The sequence below is a fragment of the Heterocephalus glaber genome, unplaced genomic scaffold (assembly GCF_053883595.1).
Source record: "Heterocephalus glaber isolate CG9 unplaced genomic scaffold, H.glaber_assembly_v1.0 deba00001806, whole genome shotgun sequence".
In the NCBI taxonomy this organism is placed as follows: domain Eukaryota; kingdom Metazoa; phylum Chordata; class Mammalia; order Rodentia; family Bathyergidae; genus Heterocephalus; species Heterocephalus glaber.
The window spans coordinates 1,094,922-1,115,064 of record NW_028258481.1 but is presented as its reverse complement, the minus strand read 5'-3'; the positions used below and the strand labels follow the sequence as shown (position 1 = coordinate 1,115,064).

The following is a 20,143-nucleotide window of genomic DNA, read 5'->3' as shown; positions in this document are numbered from 1 at the left end:
CAGAGGGGCTGAGGCTGCCGAGGTGGCACAGGGACCGAGGCTTCGTCACTCACTGCGTGGCTTGGACTTGATCCTGCAGACCACGGGGAGCATAGAAGGGTTTCCATGTAGGGACAGCATGACTTCTAAAGAGTAGCATTTTTAGAAAGAGGAACTCCCAGAGTGGTGCATGCCACACCCCAGGGCCTGAATCATCATGGGGAAACTGGGCCTTGTGGGCAGGAAGGAGGGAGGCTCTTGGGGCTGCCTAAGTCATTCTTCCCTGCCCCTGCCTCAGCGACTCTGCCCTGGGGGCGTCCAGACAGGGAAGCAGCTCTGCTGCCCTCCTGGGACACTTCCTGCAGATGACGTCACAGCCACGGGAACAGGCCCTCATTGTGACCACCACGGTCTCAGAGAAAAGGTGCCTTTCAGGCCCTTAAAAATAGCCTCTTGGGACATGGATCTGTGGCATGAACCCCGTGCAGCAGGGGCCTGCCACCCCTCCTGGGCCGTGACCTGTAGGTGACCAGTGTGGGAGGCCGAGCAGCATGGTGGCCGGACAGGGCGGGGCGCTGACTCAGGCCCACGCTGCCCCTTGGACCCCGACGCTCCGGCCTGCTCTGGCCTGGCCTGGGCCTTGCGTGCCATGTCGCTCATCATCCTTGCCAGCCTTGGGAGGTAGGCAGGGGGACACGGTACAGATGAGGACCCTGAGCCACGACTCCTGTATCACATGGCTAGAGCTGTGAGGTCTCCACTGTGTGCCTAGGCTTGGGTGGCGGTGGGCTGGCCACAGCTGCTGGCCGTGGGGGGACAGAGGCTGCCACTGGCCCTGTGGCTCCAGGGTCTTGGCGGCCCTGTGGCAGCTCCGAGTGCCTGTGCCGGGTGACGGGTGAATGGTCCTCGTGACCAAAGGGTGTTTGCCCCGCAGACCCCACGAGGGGACGGGTGAGGCCGAGGAGGCCTTGTGCAGGGAGGGGGGCCTCAGGGCGGGTGTTCTGGGAGGCAGAGGAGCTGGGCACATGGTGGCCAGACCTGCTCCACCAAGCCCTTGGGGCAGAATGCAGAGCCCCGGCCCTGCTGCTGACCTCCGCCCTCTGGATGTGTCCCATGGTGTGGGGAGCACTCCGCAGCCCCGCAAGCCCAACCTCATACTCCGCGCAGCCTCTGAGCCACCTGCAGAGGAGGGTGGTGAGGCAGCTGCTCCAGCTCCTCCTGCCCAGCCCCTCCTTCCTGCCTAGCCAGGTCCGGGTTCTGCAAACCCAGGAGCGCTGCCCACTTGTCACAGGCGCACAAAGCCCCCGCCCCCGGCCGCCTAACACACGTCTCCCCCATCCCCGCCCTTCTCCCTTTCCATTCCCCAGTCCCCGCTCCTCAGCTCCTCCTCAGAGTGTGGATGATGTCACTTCCTGGGGGGAGGAGCAGGCACGACCGGGCAGGCCAGCCCGCCAGGCTGCCAGCACCAAGCAATCCTGGAGAGCTGTACAAAGTGGCCGCACGCGGGGCAGGGGACAGGCTGGGCCAGACATGCCAGTGGCCAGCCGGCCCCATGTCCCCTCGCCCACCCCAAGGGCTGTGCCCACTGGCTGGGGAGGACCTGGCTGCTTCCTTCCTGAGTGATACCAGCCTCCGAGGACACATGCCTTCCCCGGAGCCATCCCTGGGGAGAGGAGGACCTGCCACTCCCCCCTGGACCAGGTGCCATGTAAGCCTCTGTGGGCTGCAGACTCCCTGCCCTGCCACCAGGGTCTGCCCGGATGACCTCTTGCCTGTGCTGCCGTCCTCCTCCGGCCCTGGGGAGGGTCCTGGGTGCTCCTGAGCTGGCATCTCGCTGCTGGGGTCCTTGATGTTGACTCTAGGAGTTGAGCAGCAGGAAGCAGCTCCTGCCTAGGGAGGGCTCAGTATTTCCAGTGGCCCAGAGGGAGTCACCACCGGTACCAGAGATGCGAACGCTGCTGACCACATCTGGGATGAACGCAGTGGCCCTGGGACGTACAGCCTGCCCAGGCTGCTCCAGGGTCCTCTGCTCTCTTGCAGGAGGTGAGCACCAGGCCTGCTGAGCCTTCCAGAGTCGCCAGCCATGCCCGGGATTGTGGTGTTCCGGCGGCGCTGGTCTGTGGGCAGCGATGACCTCGTCCTGCCAGCCATCTTCCTCTTCCTCCTGCACACCACCTGGTGAGTCTTGTGCCGGGCTGCAGACCTGGGAGGCAGCCTGTGGCCGCCTGCCCTCCTGCCTGGGCCCTCACCCTCCCTGACCTCCTGGCTCCCCAAGGAGGCACCTGCAGGATGGAGCCCCCTGGGTAGTGTGCCTGAGGAGCCAGGTCACCTACCGGCCAGTCACCAGGTGGTTGCTGACAGCAGATGATGTAGCCAGGTGTCTTACGTTTTCATCACTAGGACAAAATATGTGAAGCTCACAACTTGAAGGAGGAGAGGTTTATTTTGTCTCACAGCTTTTAGGGGATTCAGTTCTTAATCGGCTGGCTCCAAGGCAGGAAGGGCATGGTGGGAGGGCCTGGCAGTCAGGGAGCAGAGAGGAGGACCAGCTGGGGACAGAGTGCACGGGTCTAGGCCACGCCCCAGCAACCTACCTCTTCCCATTAGACCCTACCTTCTACAGGACATTTAGCTCTGAGTTCTCCTGTATTGATCCACTGATGAGTATAGCACCCCCCCATCCAGTTACCTTCCAAAGCCTGACCTCTGAATTTAGGAGCCTTTTGGGCGACATTTCTAGACCTAAACCATAGCATTCTGCCTCTGGCCCCCAAAAGACTTGTGTCCACGTGTTTATAGAAAATGCATTTAGTGCATTTGTAAGAGTCATCAAAGTCTTAACAGTTCCAGCATTGCTGACACAGAGCCAAGTCCAAAGTACCCTATGAGACTCAAGGCAAACCCTTAGCTGTGAGCCCCTGTGGAAATAAAAAAACATTAAACATTGCCAACATGCAATGGTACAGTAAACATTCCCATTCCAGAAGGGAGAAATAGCAGGATAGAAAGGGCTGGATCCAAACCAACACTGAAACCCAGCAGGGCAAACCTTAAATCCTGTAGTTCCACATCCATCGCCCAGCACAAGCTGTGGAGAGATGTGGGCTCCAAGGGCTTGGGCCAACCCACCCCAACAGCGTTGCCAGTGGCAGCTCTCATGCCTCTCGTTCGGCTCCACTCACTGCCTGCACCCTTCCTCAGCGGAGCATCTGTGTTCCTGGCATCTCCACTGTACCTTCAGCTTCACTCTCACAGCTTCCCACACTGCCCTCTTGGGCTCACTGCCTGGCCTCCTGGGCCTTCTTCTGAAGTCTGGGTGGACGCCTTCCTGATCTCAGAACTCTCGCATTCTCCATGCCTGGAAACCACACCATGGGTGGCCTCAAGGTCTGCCACCAGCTCAAGCAGTAGCCAGTTCCCCTGGGCTGTGGCTGCTGAGGCCTCCAAGTGCCCAAATGGTGGAGCACTGTGAAGTGAGTCTTGGAGAAGCCATCCCCTAGGTGGCGCTCTCGAGCGGGGGCCAGGGACTCTCTTCTCAAAGAAAAGGCTTATAGTTTCGCACCTTTGAGCCTGAGAACAGTGGTGTCTTACTGATGCCTCAAGTGCCCTTAGCCACCTTTACTGTTACCCTGTGAAAACCACCAGCTTCTTCAATGCTTATCTTTTCCACTTTGCTCTCCATGGCCCCAACTGTGCAGGCCAACTGAAAACTTCTCCAATGGGCTTTTTGCTCTTGATTCTCACTGTAAATCGGGGTGAAAGCAGACAGAAGTTTCCATGCTACAGCCCAAATGTTGAGCTACCTTAAAATTTCCTCCAGATTTGTTAGTTTGCCTTGTTAGTTTGCCTTCCTCAGTCTCCTGAAGTCTCAGAACATGGGCAAAGTGAAGACAAATTTTTTGCCTGGGTATAATACACATGGTCTGTATTCCAACTGCCAATGGAGGCCTTCTCAACAGAAACCTGAGCCTGGCCTTTACTGTCTGCATTTCTGTCAGCTTTCTGGTCTTCAGAGCTCTGACCACAATTGCCCATTAAGCTTGGCTCAGAGCATTCTAGGGCTTGTCTTGCCAGCATCTCCAAACCTTTCCAAACACCTCCTGCATGCCACTTCCAAAGGCTTATGAACCACATGGCCACTTTAGTGACCCCACTTCTTTGGTACCAAAACCTGTCTTGGTCACCTTCTGATTGTTGGGACACAATATCCTTGACATCTGCAGCATAAAGGTGGAGAGTTTATTTTGGCTCATAGTTACAGTCCCTGGTCAGCTGGCTCCAAGGCAGGAACAGCGTGGTGGTGGGGCCTGGGAGAAGGGAAGCTGCTGGTGTCTGGCTGCTGGGAAGCAGAGAGAAGGGAGGAGCCACGGCCTTCCAGGCCACGCCACACGACCCGCCTCTTCCCCAGACCCTGCCTTCTCACAGGCCATTTCCCACTGACTCTTCAGGGGGTGAACACTCGGCGGATGGGAGTGTCTCACCCCCCCTATCCAGTCACCTTACCAGAGCCCAGTCTCTTGAGCACGGGAGCCCTGGGGGCCGAGTTCCAGATCTAAACCATGGCCACAGGCTCCTGGCTCCTGCCCTGCCCTCTCGCTGAGCACAGCCCGGCGCTGTCTGGTGGTGCAGACCCGGGTCCTCCCTCAGGTTTGTGATCCTGTCCGTGGTGCTCTTCGGCCTGGTCTACAGCCCGCACGAGGCCTGCTCCCTGAACCTGGTGGACCACGGCCGCGGCTACCTGGGCATCCTGCTGAGCTGCATGATCGCCGAGATGGCCATCATCTGGCTGAGCATGCGTGGGGGCATCCTCTACACAGAGCCCCGGGACTCCATGCAGTACGTGCTCTACGTGCGCCTGGGTAAGGGCTGCCCCCGGGGTGGGGGTGCTCAGATGCCCGTGCAGCCACTCAGCTGTGCATGCCGTGGGCGAGCCTATGCCAACACCAGGGACAGCGATGGGGGAGACTGCCTGGGTGGGCACACTGTGAATGAAGTTTGTGGAAACACGCACACTCGTCTGTAGGACCCTGGGCGGCGCTGGCCCTGCAGCAGCCAGGATGAGTCATTTATTCGGAGCCCATAGGACCAGATCTACAGTATTTGCTCTCTGACCCTTTATGGATGAATTTTGCTGTCCCTGATTCTAGCTAGGGTGCTGCTGCAGGGCACCTTCTTTGTGATGTCCCAAACAGGCCCATCCCTCCTGGAGGAGGCCTCGCCGTCTCCTCCTGCAGGCTGAGAGGCTGGAGCTGGGAGGCCGTGGTTTCCATGAGTGGACATTCGTGTCTTCCTCTCGTAGGTGGGAGCTGGGGCTGCATCAGGCACCCCCGGCCTTGCACAGTCTTGGGACATGGACCTTGTCACCCCAGGTCTCAGTTGAGGACTCAGGTCAGGGAGCTCACCTAACACAGGGCTGATCATAATTCTGAAGTCCAGGAGGAGCAGGGAACCACCTCCCCTCCCTCCCCTCCAGTGCTTCAGGGAGCAGCCTCAGGCCTGTGCCTCTGGTGGGTCAGGCATCCGGCCCTTGCCTGGCAGGCATCGGTGCAGCCCTCAGCCTGGCCTTTCTCTCTCCCTGCAGCCATCCTGGTGATCGAGTTCATCTATGCCATCGTGGGCATCGTGTGGCTCACCCAGTACTACACCTCCTGCAATGACCTCACTGCCAAGAACGTCACCCTTGGTATGCCAGCCAGGGTGGAGGGCACACCGGGCGGCGGGGAACCCAAGGGCCCGGGCTGGGTGGGCCGAGGTTGGCACGGGGCAGCAGGGCGGCCGCTGTGTGCCAGCCTGGCCTTGGGCTCGGGCTCTGCAGGGCCGGGCAGGGCAGCTGGGCCTCGGCCCTGTGCCCCGGTGTCCCTGCTTCGGAGCTGGTGACCGTGTCCCCCGCGCCCCTCGCCCCCCACGGCTGCCCCAGGGATGGTCGTCTGCAACTGGGTGGTCATCCTCAGCGTGTGCATCACCGTGCTCTGCGTCTTCGACCCTACGGGCCGCACCTTCGTCAAGCTGAGGGCCACCAAGAGGAGGCAGCGCAACCTGCGGACCTACAACCTGCGGTCAGTGGGCGGGCGGTGGGGGACACGGGCGTCAGTGGGGGCCTTGCCCTCCCTGTCTCGGGTTCCACGTGGTCGGGGAGGGAGTGGCTGAGGGTTACAAGAGGTGGTGAGGGAGGCGCCAGTGCTGGCAGCAGCACATGGGAGGTATGCAGAGCGCGCCACCGCTCCATGGACAGCTGTCCTTGTTCCGCACGGGGACCTGAGGTTGTGCAGAGAGCAGAAGGCAGGGCATGGACCAGCCGGGGGCTGCCATAAGCCCTCGCCTCACCCCTCAGGCAGGGCCACCTGGGCTTCAAGGCTTGGAGAACACAACCAGGTTCGGCAAGGGCGGGCCTGGGCTTCACACTGAGCCACGGCAGACAGGGCGAGGGAGAAATGAAGGGGCCTTCTGGTGGGCCGCACTGACCTGGTGACCAGGCAGAGCTGAGCCCTTCCTTCTGCTTTGGCCCCTTTGCCGCCCAGTGCAAGGGCTTTGAGATCCAGCCTGCAGACTGGCTCTGCGTGGCGACTGGGAGGACCCACCCAAGGACCCGCCCAGGACCCACCAAGCCCAGCCGTCCTCCACACGGCATGGCACAGGCCCTTCCACGTCAGCCCCTCGGATCTGCTCCGCTCCCTGCGAGCAGCATCCTCGCCCAGCCGGGCCCCCTCCCAGCCCTGAGCACCAGCCTGCTCCCCCGCCCCCAGCTGCTTCCCACCCCGCCTGCCTCACTCATGGCCCCTCACGCCCTCCCTGACCTGGTCCTGGAAAGAAACTTCCCTTCCCGGCTGGGTGATCGCCCGGGGCCCAGGCAGCGGTTGCTGTGTTTTAATTAGAGAGCCTCTGTGGTTTCCGCCACAAGGTGAAGGACAGGCCTGAGCTGCCGCCCTCGACCTGCTGCGGTTTCTGTCCATGCGGGCTCTGCCTGCCCGGGCTGAGGCTGCAATGTGCGCTCCAAAGCCCACTTCCAGGGAGGCAGCGACTGGCATGGGCTCCGTCCCTGCCTGAAGTCGCTGAGGCTGAGGAGGGCGCCCGTGCCCAGCACCCACCCTCCTGGGAGCCTTGACTCGGGATTTCGCAGAAGGAGCCTCTTCCTGGCTTCAGTGTGCTGCAGGGCAGGGGGTTCGGGACCAGGAATTTCCGCCAGCCTGGGTTTATGTCTCTGGCCTCCTGCAGTAGCTGTGGCAGGCACTGAGCCACACTTGTCACTGGCCAGCTCAAAGTCCCCAAATGACCCGCCCCTTGGTGCGTCTCAGTGGCACTTCGTTGGAGCCTGCAGGCGGGCAGGAATCTTCCCTCCCCGAGGGGTTGGAAAGCGGCAGAGAACTGCGTCCCGGGAAGCCAGCTGGGCCTGTCTCCTCACCCGGCCCTGGAAGGAAGCTCACGGGTTTAGATGCTGGCTGCCCATGGCCGGGGCCCTCTGAAGCCCGGAGACCTGGCCCTCCCCAGCGGCGCCTGCTCTGGAGACCCAGTGGGGCACTCCTGTGAAGAGAGGAGCCCAGGCTGATGGGCTTGCATGGCCCTCCTGCTGGCCTCGAGAGCCTGGGCCTGTGCTCCTGGGGCCTGGCCCAGAGCACAGAGAGGCCTGTTCTGCTGCCGGGCCCAGGGCTTCCGGGTGAGCTCTCCACCCGCTGCAGTATGGCCCTGGGTTAGGCCTCGCCCGAGCCTCCAGAGTGTGCCAGGGAGTGAGCCCACCGTGTCCTGGGGTGCCAGGCTTCCCTGCCAGCAGGAGCCCCAGGCCGGGGGAGCCTCAGATGGAAGCCGGGGCATGGCCGCCCCGTTTCCACAAGCAGCCCCATGTTCCCCTCCCAGGCACCGCCTAGAAGAGGGCCAGGCCACCAGCTGGTCCCGGCGGCTCAAAGTGTTCCTGTGCTGCACCCGCACCAAGGACTCACAGTCCGTAAGTATGGGCAGCCACCCTCGGGCCACACCTGGGCTCAGTTCCTTTGCTCTTGTGGCAGAGCCTGTGGGCAAGCTGGGCGTGGTGGCAGACACTTGTAATCCTAGCACTCAGGAGGCTGAGGCAGGAGGTTCGCTGTGAGTTCAAGGCCAGCCTGGGCTACGCAGTGACTTCAAGTCTAGCCTTGAACTACATAGTGAGACCCTGTCTCAACAAACCAAAAGAAAAAGAAAAACAGAGCCGGTGGGCAGGCCTGGCTGGACGTGGCAGCCTGCTCAGTGTGGGACGGTCTGTCTCCCTGGTGACGCCTCAGCCCACAAGTCAGCTGTCACTTGCTTTGCAGAAGGAACTGAAGCCGTGAGGACTGCCTCGAGCCCTGGAATGTAGGTTAGCCTAGGAGGATGCTCAGAAGTTAGGGGACAGAGGACAGGGCAAGGTGGCCTGAGAGGGCTGGGGTATGTGGGAAACAGGCAGCCTGCAGCTCCGAGCACTGGCTGGAGGGCCTCAGAGGTCATCTGGTGCCAGCAGGGCTGTGACCAGCCGAGTGTCCCCCAGCTGGTAGGTGGCAGGGCAGGGAGGCCAGGAGGCCGCTCCAGAAGCCAGTGGGAACCTGGCAGGGCAGCTCCCCCCAGAGCGAGTGAGCAAACCCGAGAAAGCTCCAAAGTCCCAAGCAGGGCACTCCGGGGGCTCTGTGCTGGGTGTGGACAGGCCACGAGGAGCCCAGGCCAGGGAGGGCTCACTCAGAGTCTGTCTCAGCCTGGAGGGTCCTGTCTGATGCCCATAGCCAGGGGGCCAGGCCCAGGCCTAGGCCTCTACTTTTGGCCTGGATTTTTAATAAGCTTGTGCTCTTTCTGATCAGTTTGTGCTGTGCTGTTTAAAAACTTGTATTGTGGGGCCAGGGATTTAGCTCAGTGATTCTGCCACCTGCCTCGCAAGCGCAAGGTCCAGAGTTTGATCCCCAGTACCAATAATAATAATAATAATAATAATAATAAAAAGTTGAACTGGAACCTGGGTGTGGGACTCATCCAGCACTCTGGGAGGCTGAAGCAGGAGAATTGTAAGTTTGAGCCCAGCCTGGGCGATTTAGTGATTTAGTGAAACCCTGTCTTGAAATGGAAAAGGACTGGGGATGTAGCTCAGCGGGAAGGCCCTGGGTTCAACCTCCAGATACGTGGCATAAAACAGCAACAAAAATAATTGAAAAAACCCACAACCTGGCCACCAGCATTAGAGATCAGGCGTCGGGCTCTGTAAAGGGCTTGTATTTCTGAATCTGGCAGCTGGGGCCTCTCCACCAGCTGCATCTTTAGGCGTTGAGTCCCCCACCCCAGGTTTCTTCCCCTGAGTGCCAGACCCATCAGGGTGAGCCCAATGGGACAGAACCAGTGCCTCAAGTCTGCCCCTACCTGTCTAGTCCCTGACGGGTCTGGAAGGACACTGGCCTCCGGGAGGCGAGAGCGCCCCCTTCAGGGCCCTTGCCCCAGGGCCTAGAAGGACAGAGGAGGTGGCAGCAGCGTTGGCACCGGGTGCAGTGGACAGCGTGGTGTGGGGCCGACAAGGAGAGGCGGGGGGGGGGGGTGGCTGGAGTGTCCCCAGGTGCCGGCCTCACCCCTGTGCTCTGTGCCCTCCACCTGCCCGGACCTCCAGGATGCCTACTCGGAAATTGCCTACCTCTTCGCCGAGTTTTTCCGAGACCTGGACATCGTGCCCTCCGACATCATTGCGGGCCTGGTGCTGCTACGCCAGCGGCAGCGGGCCAAGCGCAACGCGGTGCTGGATGAGGTGAGCGTGCAGGCCTCCCGGGCTCCGCCTCCTGAGGCCCCGCCCCACCCCAAGTCCCCTCCCGCTCCAAGCTCCCACCGCCGCCTCGCACAGGCTGAGTGACCCCTTCTCAGGGCCAAGCAGGGCGTCCAGGCCGCCCTCCCAGACCTTCCCCATGCTGTCCCGTCCCTGCTGCTTCTGCGTTCCTCGTGGTCTCAGTGTTGGCGCCTGCAGAGCCCCTACCCTCGCAGGGTGCCCCAAGGCTACACTGCTTTGGCGCAAGGAGGGACCTAGAAGCGGGCTTCTGATCACGGGGCTCTGGCACTGGGAGCCCCTGCTCCTTTGGCCCTGGGGCCTTGGGGAGCGGTGGAGCCGCAGGGCTGGGCCCCCGCCCACCTCCGCACCTGTCTTCCAGGCCAACAACGACATCCTGGCCTTTCTGTCCGGGATGCCCGTGACCAGAAACACCAAGTACCTCGACCTTAAGAACTCGGTGAGTCACAAGCCGCTCCTGGCCCCGTCCTCCGCCCTCCTCAGAGCCCCAGCTCTCAGATCCCATGCCCCTCCCTTGTAGCCCCGAGCCCCCACCAAGGCCCCTGGCCGGTGGCTGTGGCCTCTTGAGGTGGCGGGGTGAGCCGGGACCTTACCCCACCACTGCTGGCCCAGGACGGCAGGCGCAGCTGCATCTCTCCAGCCCTGGGGCCCTGGGGCCTTGGGTGGAAGCCAGCGCTACAGGAAAGCCAGCAGCTGGCTGCAGTGGGCACAGCCGGGGAGCATGGGCCTGGGGTCTCTGTTGCCCTCCGGTCCCCACTGTGAAGGGACCCAGGGCACAGCTTCACCCGGAGCTGTGGGGGAGCAGAGGGGCCCAAGGCGAGGCTGGGGAAGGCTGCCCTGCTGGCCTCATGCTTTAGGGAGGCCCAGGCCCCAGGCTGCACCTGCCCACTCTGCAGACAGCTGAATCCACCACGGCTGCCCCAGCAGCATCTGCACTCGCCATGACCTGCCTGGCTGACTGCTGCCACCTGGGGTGACCCTGGGGGGCCCAAAGGCTGTGGGAACCTGGGCACAGACCCAGCATGGTCTCCCCAAGATCTGGGAGCCCAGCGCCCTGCAGAGCATGGATGGGACCCTCTGCCACTCCAGCCGGCAGAATCTGTAGCAGCCCCGGGCCACCAACCCACCGGGTTTCCCTGGTGCCTTGTCCAGGGGACCCCAGCCTCCTGGGGCCCTGCCTGGGCGCCACCCCCGCATCACAGACCGGGAGCCCACCTGTGTCCCCTCGCCAGTGTGGCAGCTGGAGGCCCAGGGCCTCTCGGGCTTGATCACCCTTTCCCCAGCCTGATGGCCGTGGCAGGGTGACCCCGCTCACACACTCACTGTCTGCCAGGAAACCAATCCAGTGCTCCTGGTGATTTGCCGTCCCCAGATCATGAAGTCTGAGGTTGCAGGACAGGTCCCCGAGGGCCCGTGCTGTGCACAGCAGGAGTAATAGGGACGTGCAGGGAGCTGGAGGCGCAGCCCCCATTCAGGCTCTGTCTTCCAGCACGAGATGCAGCGGTACAAGGAGGTCTGCTACTACATGCTGTTCGCCCTGGCGGCCTATGGCTGGCCCATGTACCTGATGCGTAAGCCCGCCTGTGGCCTCTGCCAGCTGGCCCGCTCCTGCTCGTGAGTGCCACCTCTCCTGCGCCTCTCCTGCGCAACGGGCGGTACAGCTGGGCACCTGGGAGTCACCGCTGCGGGCACTGCCGGTCCCTTCCCTTTCCCACCTGCTCTGTCCCCATCCCTCTGCCCGTGTCTCCCTGCATCCAGGGCCACTTTCCGAGGCGCCTGGTAGCAGCACAGGGCCCTCTCAAGTCCTTTTCCTCAGTTGTAAGAGGTGGTGTCTGCCTGGTGGTCTTGTCAGCCACGGGCCCTGGGGGGCAGGCCCAGGGCACCCTGCAGACAGAGGACGTGGGCACTGGCACCGCCTGCCCAGGGTGTGGGGAGGGCCCAGGCCTGCTCCAGGGCTTGGGATGGGCGAGCCCCGGGGAAGGAGCCCATGCCGGCTTGCCTGGACCCGGCAGTGGACCCCAGGCCGCCCCGGACAAGGGCTGGCTTCCCTGGGGCTCCACCTCCCCTATCCTGGGCCCAGGCCACTGCTCCAGGGAGGGACGGGTGGAGGGAGGGAGGGTCACTGTTCCACGCCCAGTCCACACCCCACCCCAGGGGTGAGGAAGCTGAGGCTTGGGTGGCGGAGCACCCCCAGTCGGGAGGGCACAGCGGGAAGGGCCAGCATGCCGTGACAGGCCCCGCCCCACCTCTGTGCCCCACCATGGGCCTCCTGGCCAGCACCCTGCTCTGCTTGGTGTAGGTGGGTGGTCTGTACCCCAGGCATCAGGGTCTCTGCTGGACCCTGGGCTCCTCCGGGAGGCCTCTCCCATGGGGAGGTGATGACCCCACAGACTGCTCTGCTGTGAGGGAAGACAGCTCAAGCGTCACCCAAGCTCAGGATCCTTGATAGGCCTCAGCTGCGTCCCCAGAGGGCAGGGCCCGGTCTGTGGGTTGGCGGCGCCCTCTGGTGGCTGGACGAGCAGCTGCACCCTGCTGGTTGCACGTGAGAGGCCAGGTCGCCCCTGCAGGCAGCGGCCCAGCAGTGTAGCATGCGGGCGTGAGCCGTGGGGCCCACGCGTGTTTCATGGCCTGTGGGGTGGGAAGCACCAGGAGAGGTGCAGAGGGGGCGTGGGAAGGCAGGGCTGTTGTCCTGGGTGGGATGTGGCCTTGGGGGGCACTAGGCTCGATGGCTTTCAGGGCCCCTGCCAAGGTGGAAACGGGGACAAGTGCAGGCCAGGCGGGGGTGTGGGAGGGAGACGGGGCAGAGGCGGCCGGGGGCCAGGGGCCGAGGGAAGGCCGAGGGAGGAGGCAGGTGGGGGACCCGGGAGTCCACGCCCCGCAGAGGGAGGCGGGGCGCGCGTCAGGAGCAGGTGTGGAGGGACAGGCAGGAATCTGCTGCTGGGGTGCCAGCCCGCGCTCTGCCCCGACACAGCTGCTGCCTGTGCCCCACACGGCCCCGGTTTGCCCCTGGTGTCACCATCGAGGAGGACAACTGCTGTGGTTGCAACGCCATCGCCATCCGGCGCCACTTCCTGGACGAGAACATGACAGCGGTGGACATTGTCTACACCTCCTGCCATGACGCGGTGAGCTCCCGCTGCCTCTGCCCTGGCCCCACCTGCGGCGTGCAGGGGGACCCCAGCCCTGTGCTCAGGACCGGCTCCCCTGGCCCCAGCCGTAGGACACAAGGGTGGCCACGGGGAGTGACGAGGGTCCCTGTGCCCCAGGAGGTGGCGGCGCTCGGGCGGCTGAGTCAGAGTGGAGGGCAGGGGCCTTGTGCCGGGAACTCAGGGCTCGCTCACTGCGGGAGCCAGACGTCTGGGCTGCCAGGACAGCGGCAGAGTATGGCCACCGGGCCCTGGGCTCACACGCAGCCCCCCCAGGTGTACGAGACCCCCTTCTACGTGGCTGTGGACCACGACAAGAAGAAAGTGGTGATCAGCATCCGGGGAACGCTGTCCCCCAAGGTACACTGCGCCCCGAGAGGCCCGGGTGCCCCACCCGACCCCCTCCTGCCCTCACCACTCCCCTCCCCTGCCTCCCCCAGGATGCCCTGACAGACCTGACGGGCGATGCCGAGCGCCTCCCTGTGGAGGGCCACCATGGCACCTGGCTGGGCCACAAGGTACTCGGCTCAGCATGCAGCGGGACGCTGCTGTGGGTGGAGGCCTTGCTCCCTGGGCTGCTGGAGGGCCAGCTGGGGGCGTGGCTTCGCCTGCAGGGCCCGCATGGTCTGTCCTCCGGGTCCCTGTCCCCAGCTGTCCCCAGAGAGCCCAGGGCAGCAGGGAGGCCACACCAGTGTCTGCCAGACGCCACCTGCCAGGCTTCCGATTCCCTGTGAGTGTGACCCGCCCCCACAGCCAGGCTGTGCAGGGCCCACAGGGGACAGGGCCAGTGGCTGCGGGTCTCTGGTTTGCAGGTCCCCAGGCTTCCCGTGACACCCCTGTTTCCCACCAGGGCATGGTGCTGTCTGCCGAGTACATCAAGAAGAAGCTAGAGCAGGAGATGGTCTTGTCGCAGGCCTTTGGGCGAGACCTGGTGAGGCGAGTCCTGCGCCCACAGGGACGGAGGGAGCGCCCACTCCACGGGGACCCGGGGCTCCAGAGTGGAAGTTTCCTGGGAGGGGAAGTCTGTGGAGAAGCTTAAGATACAGCAGGACGCCAGGGACAGCAGCTGGAGTGGGCGGAGGGTGCCCTCCTGTGCCCACCCACCCTGCGGTGGCAGGGGTCCCCGCCTGGGCTCGGAGAGCATTGTCAGCCGAGCTGGCCTAGCGGCCGCAGGCAACACCCAAACACCTCTTGGTCCCCAGGGCCGCGGAACCAAGCACTACGGCCTGATCGTGGTGGGCCACTCACTGGGCGCGGGCACGGCCGCAATCCTGTCCTTCCTCCTGCGCCCGCAGTACCCAACCCTCAAGTGCTTTGCCTACTCGCCCCCCGGGGGCCTCCTGAGGTAAGTGGTGGCCGGGCGGGCATCAGGCTTCCGGCCGTGGAGCTGAGCGGGGCCTCCCAGCGAGTGAGGGGTGGCTATATGGTCACTTATGAGGGTCCACTGGCTCCCACCTGGGACAGAGAGGCTTAGTCGTGGTGGCAGCAGGGGGACAGCACCCTAGAAGAGGGGACATGACCGAGGCCAGACCCCGAGACCCGACACACCAAGCCTAGCGGCTCCCAGGCCCGGCTGGTGACATGGCCCTGACCGCCCATGGTGGGCGGATGAGGGCTGTTGCATGCCCCCGTCCAGCCCTGGACAGCCGTCCTCAGGAGCTGCCTGGGACCACCCTGAGGTGCCTCGACTTCCCTTGCAGCGAGGATGCGATGGAGTACTCCAAAGAGTTCGTGACAGCCGTGGTTCTGGGCAAGGACCTGGTTCCCAGGCGAGTCCCCTCCCATGTGGCCCCTGCCGGCCTGCCCCTGCCTAGGCCCCTCCACACCCGCAGTCGCCCGCGGTGAGAAGACGGGGTGGCAGCCCTCTTGCTCGCCCTGTGGTGTCCCCTGTGACCCCGGCGGCCCTCACCTTCCTCCCCAGGATCGGCCTGTCACAGCTGGAAGGCTTCCGCAGGCAGCTATTGGACGTCCTGCAGCGCAGCACCAAGCCCAAGGTGGGTCCCTGCCGTCCCTGCCCCCCTAGGGACAGAGCCCACCAGGCCCACCATGTCCTGGGACTGCAGGTCTCTAAGCCTGTCCAGGCAGCATGGGACACTGAGGCCCAGGATGGGCAGGAGTCACCTGTAACTCGGGGTCCTGAGGCACAAGGCCCTTGGGAGCTGGGACTGGAGCTGTGGGCGTGCGGCGGGGTCCGCTGAGGTCACCTCCAAGGTCGCCTGCCACCCTGCGGGCTTCCCCTGCAGGCATCCCAGCCCCTGCAGCACCCTGTGTGGTGTCAGGGATCCCTGGTGTGCTACCCGGGCCAGGCCGGTGATGAGCGTGGCAGCTGGGGCAGGGAAGCCACCCTGGGTACGAGGGACCCCGCCTGGGCATTGGCCAGGCCAGGAACCTGGTGCTGGAACCCTGCCCAGCAGCAGCTGAGCTGTTCCAGGAGGGCTCAGACCGAGCAGCCCCGGACCCAGCAACCCCAGGCCCTCTGCGTGGCTCTTCCTGGCCCCCTGGCCACTGGCCCCCCTGCTGCCCACTCGGCCTGCTGCTGGACTGTCCCGTCCCCCGACCCACAGTGGCGGATCATCGTGGGGGCCACCAAGTGCATCCCCAAATCGGAGCTGCCCGAGGAAGTGGAGGTGACCACGCTGGCCAGCACCCGGCTCTGGACCCACCCCAGTGACCTGACCATCGCCCTGTCTGCCAGCACCCCGCTCTACCCGCCGGGCCGCATCATCCACGTGGTGCACAACCACCCCGCGGAGCACAGCTGGTAGGTGGCACCCACTGTGGGCACGGTGGCCGGCACTGAGGAGGGCGGGCCTCACAGCCTGGGCACAGAGCACAGCCACCCTGGCCACTGGCCCCACTCAGGTCTCGAGGATGAATGGCAGTCTGGCGGGGCGGCCGTCCCCAGGACCCCGACCGCCGCAGGCAGAGGCGGACGGGAGGCAGCCTCCTGCTTCCCTCCCGAGGCCGGCCTCTGGTGGGCAGACAGTGACCCTGGCCAGGCTCAGGCTGGCCCCCGGGCAGACGCAGCAGGGCCGTGACGGGACCCGCCCTGTCCCGCAGCTGCTGTGAGCAGGAGGAGCCCACATACTTCGCCATCTGGGGCGACAACAAGGCCTTCAACGAGGTCATCATCTCGCCGGCCATGCTGCATGAGCACTTGCCCTACGTGGTCATGGAAGGGCTCAACAAGGTGAGCGTGGCTCGCCAGGCGGGAGCTGGGACCATGGGTGGGCACTTCCTCACCAGTCCTCCCCGCGCCTCCATCAGACCCTGGGGGAGGCGAGGCCGCATCGGGCCCGGGTCCCTAGCAGCTCAGCCACCGGTGCTCGCCAGACACATAGCCGGGCACAGCCTCTGCCATGTCGGCCGCCACAGCGGGCACGGAGGGCACCGCAGCCTGGCTGCCAGACACGAGGGGGCTGTGCCATGCCTCATACCCCAGGTGCTGGAGAACTACAACAAGGGGAAGACAGCACTGCTCTCCGCGGCCAAGATCATGGTGAGCCCCACCGAGGTGGACCTGACACCCGAGCTCATCTTCCAGCAGCAGCCGCTGCCCACCGGGCCCCCACTGCCCACCGGGCTGGCGCTGGAGCTGCCACCCACAGAGCAGCGCAACAGTAGCGTTAGGTGAGCGCCCGCCAGGGAGAGGCTGTGTGCACGCTGAGAAGGCTCCTCTTGTGCTGGGGAGCAAGCTGCCCTCTGCCCTGCTGTCTCTCGGCCTGGCCCAGGCGAGACAGAGCCACACGTCCAAACATGCAGCACCTGTGTCTACACGCTCGTGCATGCAGGGGCTCACTGTTTCTCCTTGGTGGTCCTGGGGATCGAACCGGTGTCCTTTGCACTGAGCTACCTCCCAGCCCTGTTTTTGTTTTTCATCTTGAGGCCCGGTCTTGCTAAGGTGCTAAGTTCCCTGGCTGGGCTTGGACTTCAATCTTCCTGCCTTAGTTCGCAGAGTGGTGGGATGCCGGGCGTGACCACTGTGGCGCCATACATGTATTTGTGCTGAAGTGCGTGCAAGCACAGGCATGCAGACAGTCAGTCTCGGCGTGCAGACACGGGGCTGACACACAGATGTCTGATGCTCCCTGCTACACAGACGGGAGCTCACAGTGCACTCTCCTGGTGGTCGCCGCACTCTGGGCAGGCGGTGGGCGTGTGGGCAGTGGCTGTGCGGGGCAGGTTGGTGCTGCCTTCCAGGCATCTTTCCCCTGAGCCCACCCGGAGGAGCTGCTGGCCGTGCCCGGGCCTTTCGCAGATCTGGGTACCTCTGCCTGCCTCGTGCCTTTCCCGGGTGGCTGAGTGACCCATGCCCTCCCTGCAGGAGCAAGTCCCAGTCCGTGATGAGCCTGGAGGGCTTCTCCGAGGGCCGGCTACTGTCCCCCGTGGCGGCGGCAGCCCCCCAGGACCCCGTGGAGCTGCTGCTACTGTCCACGCAGGAGCGGCTCGCGGCTGAGCTGCAGGCCCGGCGGGCGCCGCTGGCCACCATGGAGAGCCTGTCGGACACCGAGTCCCTGTACAGCTTTGACTCACGCCGCTCTTCCGGCTTCCGCAGCATCCGGGGCTCTCCCAGCCTGCACGCCGTGCTGGAGCGCGATGAGGGCCACCTGTTCTACATCGACCCCGCCATCCCCGAGGAGAACCCGTCCCTGAGCTCACGCACCGAGCTGCTGGCCGCGGACAGCCTGTCCAAGCACTCGCAGGACACACAGCCCCTGGAGGCCACCCCGGGCAGGGGCAGTGCCACCCCAGAGCGGCCTGCAAGCGTGGCCCACACTGAGGAGGAGGCAGTGGTGGCCGGGGACAGGGCTGGCGCGGCCTGCGGAGACCTGGCCCTGCACAGTGGTCGCCTGGGGGAGTCGCCCAGCCCGCAGGTGCTGGAGTTTGCCGAGTTCATCGACAGCCTCTTCAACCTGGACAGCAAGAGCAGCTCCTTCCAGGACCTGTACTGCATGGTGGCACCCGAGAGCCCCACCAGCGACTACACCGAGGGTCCCCGCTCACCCAGCCAGCAGGAGATCCTGCTCCGCGCCCAGTTCGAGCCCAACCTGGTGCCCAAGCCCCCGCGGCTGTTTGCTGGCTCAGCGGAGCCGTCTTCAGGCATCTCCCTGTCCCCGTCCTTCCCGCTGAGCTCCTCGGGCGAGCTCATGGACCTCACGCCCACGGCCCTCAGCAGCCAGGAGTGCCTGGCAGCTGACAAGGCCCGGACCTCCACGCCCGCTGGGCGCGGGGATGACCTGGTCATCCCGGCACGCTAGCTGGCACTGTGCGCTACTGCCAGGGGCTGGGTGCCTCAGGATGGGGCACTGCTGTGAGCCCGGGGTCCGCATCCCTACCTCAGCCTAGGACCCCCTGAGCCAGGCGGCTGGGACCTGGCCCTGTGAAGTGGGTGGTCCTGCTCGTCAGAGGGGCACCCCGCTCCCCTGTTGCAGGGCAGCTGTGGGCAGCCGGCCCCTACCGCCACCCTCTGGCTGCTGTCCCCCTGGCCCACACTGGCATCTGCCCTGCCACCCCCAGCTCTGGTGCCTGCTGCCCAGCCCCCTGGGGTGGCCTCGCCAAGGTGACCGCAGGGCTCTGTTTACAGAAGCTGCCTGGCCTGGCCCGCACCACACCTAGAGTGCTCAGGTGAGGAGCCGGGGGCCAGGCAGGGCCACCCAGCTCTGCCCCTCCTACTGCGGTCCTGGGCACCCAACCTGCCCCACCTGCCTGCTGTTTCCTGGCCTCCCTTCTACCCCCAAGGACCATGGCCACTCAAAGGGCAGTGGGCGCTGCTGGGACCAGCCCTGGATCCAGAGTCAGCGCCCGGGAGGAGGACAGGGCACCCAAGCCAGCTTCCCCAGCCGGCTTCCTGGCCACTCACCTCCTCCCAGCGGGCCCTGCAGCCAGGGCCTGGGATCTGAAGCCAAATGCACCTCTTCCCCTGCCCTTGCTGGCCAGGGCTCCCTCAAGGGAGCCAGACACCCCCTGCCCTCCTGGCAGGAAGTGGGTCTCGGGCTGCAGACCCTGTGCCCGGCCCAGGGGCGGGTCCTCCCCTGCGGGGCAGGGGCAGGGGCAGGGGCGGGCATGTATGCATGTGCGTGGGCTTGCGCCTTTCCTGAGGAACCCGTGCCCTGCCTGAGGCCGCCCTTTCCAGCCCAAGAAACAGGCGGGAGCAGGGGGGCGGGGGGAGGCCATCCTGGAGCATGGCCCCCCTGCCTGTCCCTCCCACCCCTCCCAGGCGGCCCCAGTCCCTGACCCAGACCAGTCCCACCCTCGTTGGTACCTGGGCCTGGACGCCTCTGCCCCCCATGCTGGGACGGCGCTCGGCCCCACCTGACACTGGTCTGAGACCTGACATGGGAGCTGGGTCTCCTTCTCTGTGACTCCCGCCCTCCCAACACCAGGCCACCCACCCCAAGCAAGACAAAGTCAGTGGCTCCTAGGACCCAAAACACTAGACAAGCCCTAATCACACGGAAGCTCCCACAAGCACCCGGCCAGCTGCCAAGGGCCCTGGTGCCAGGGTGGTGGGCGCCCAGGCCTGAGCTGGGATCAGGGACAGGACAGACCCCCAGGCTACAGCCGCACCATGTCCCAGACTGGGCCAGGGCAGGCCTGGCCATGGTTCGGTCACCAGGGTCCCCGCTACCCTGAGGATGGGCCGCTGTATGTCCCCGTCCATGGAGGGGCCTGAGCCTCCCTCAGCCCGGGGCTCAGACGGCCCCAACCCGCAGCACAAGCTCTCCGGCCCGGCCACCTCTGGATGTAGCCGTGGCATGGCCAGCCGACTCCTCCTGCACTCTGCGTGCCATTCCCGTGACTTTTTGTACCTAATGTATGAAAGATCCACATAATACTGCTGTACAGAGGAGAGATTAATATAGCTTATCTATAAATATACCTGTACATACCGTTTCTGTACATTGTATAGATCTGTGTATAAATGGATGTGGGACCACACTGGCCCCTTGAGTGACCTCTCTTACAGTGTGGGTCTCAGCAGGGCGGGGAAAGGGGGAAACTGGAAATCCAGCCCAATCCTGTTCTGACCCAAAGATGCAAGGTGTGCTCAGGTGGGGTAGGTACCACCCCACCCGGGTTGTGAGCTGGGTCAGACTGCGGCTCCAGTTGCTGCCGTCCCTGTTGAAGCCCTGCTGGAGCTGGGCATGGCAGGACACCCAGGGGCACTGAGGCAGGAGGACCACAAGTTCCTGTCACAGCTGGGCGGCTGAGGGAGACTCTCAAAGGCAAAAAGGGATGCGGAAGTAGCTGGGTGGTCAGAGCA

The 20,143-nt window shown here is 64.4% G+C and overlaps 1 protein-coding gene across 5 annotated transcripts in view; it reads left to right on the top strand.

Annotated features, from left to right (window-relative positions):
• Dagla (diacylglycerol lipase alpha) overlaps positions 1-19,823 on the top strand; it is a 42,337-nt gene extending 22,514 nt beyond the window's left edge. The window contains exons 1-20 of one of the 5 annotated variants that reach the window (XM_004874314.4): positions 1,391-1,687; positions 2,020-2,157; positions 4,627-4,838; positions 5,561-5,662; positions 5,897-6,035; positions 7,828-7,915; positions 9,566-9,700; positions 10,095-10,172; positions 11,223-11,347; positions 12,705-12,858; positions 13,156-13,239; positions 13,320-13,397; positions 13,730-13,810; positions 14,082-14,224; positions 14,580-14,648; positions 14,801-14,873; positions 15,444-15,640; positions 15,940-16,069; positions 16,322-16,509; positions 17,204-19,823. In XM_004874314.4, the coding sequence (XP_004874371.1) occupies positions 2,063-2,157; positions 4,627-4,838; positions 5,561-5,662; positions 5,897-6,035; positions 7,828-7,915; positions 9,566-9,700; positions 10,095-10,172; positions 11,223-11,347; positions 12,705-12,858; positions 13,156-13,239; positions 13,320-13,397; positions 13,730-13,810; positions 14,082-14,224; positions 14,580-14,648; positions 14,801-14,873; positions 15,444-15,640; positions 15,940-16,069; positions 16,322-16,509; positions 17,204-18,137 (3,105 nt within the window). In that variant the 5' untranslated portion in view covers positions 1,391-1,687; positions 2,020-2,062 and the 3' untranslated portion in view covers positions 18,138-19,823. Of the gene's footprint in view, positions 1-1,390; positions 1,688-2,019; positions 2,158-4,626; positions 4,839-5,560; positions 5,663-5,896; positions 6,036-7,827; positions 7,916-9,565; positions 9,701-10,094; positions 10,173-11,222; positions 11,348-12,704; positions 12,859-13,155; positions 13,240-13,319; positions 13,398-13,729; positions 13,811-14,081; positions 14,225-14,579; positions 14,649-14,800; positions 14,874-15,443; positions 15,641-15,939; positions 16,070-16,321; positions 16,510-17,203 lie in introns of those variants that run through there. The other 4 variants (XM_021251828.2, XM_087203804.1, XM_087203805.1 and 1 more) reach the window with 4 other exon arrangements.
• Positions 19,824-20,143: the final 320 nt, after the last annotated feature.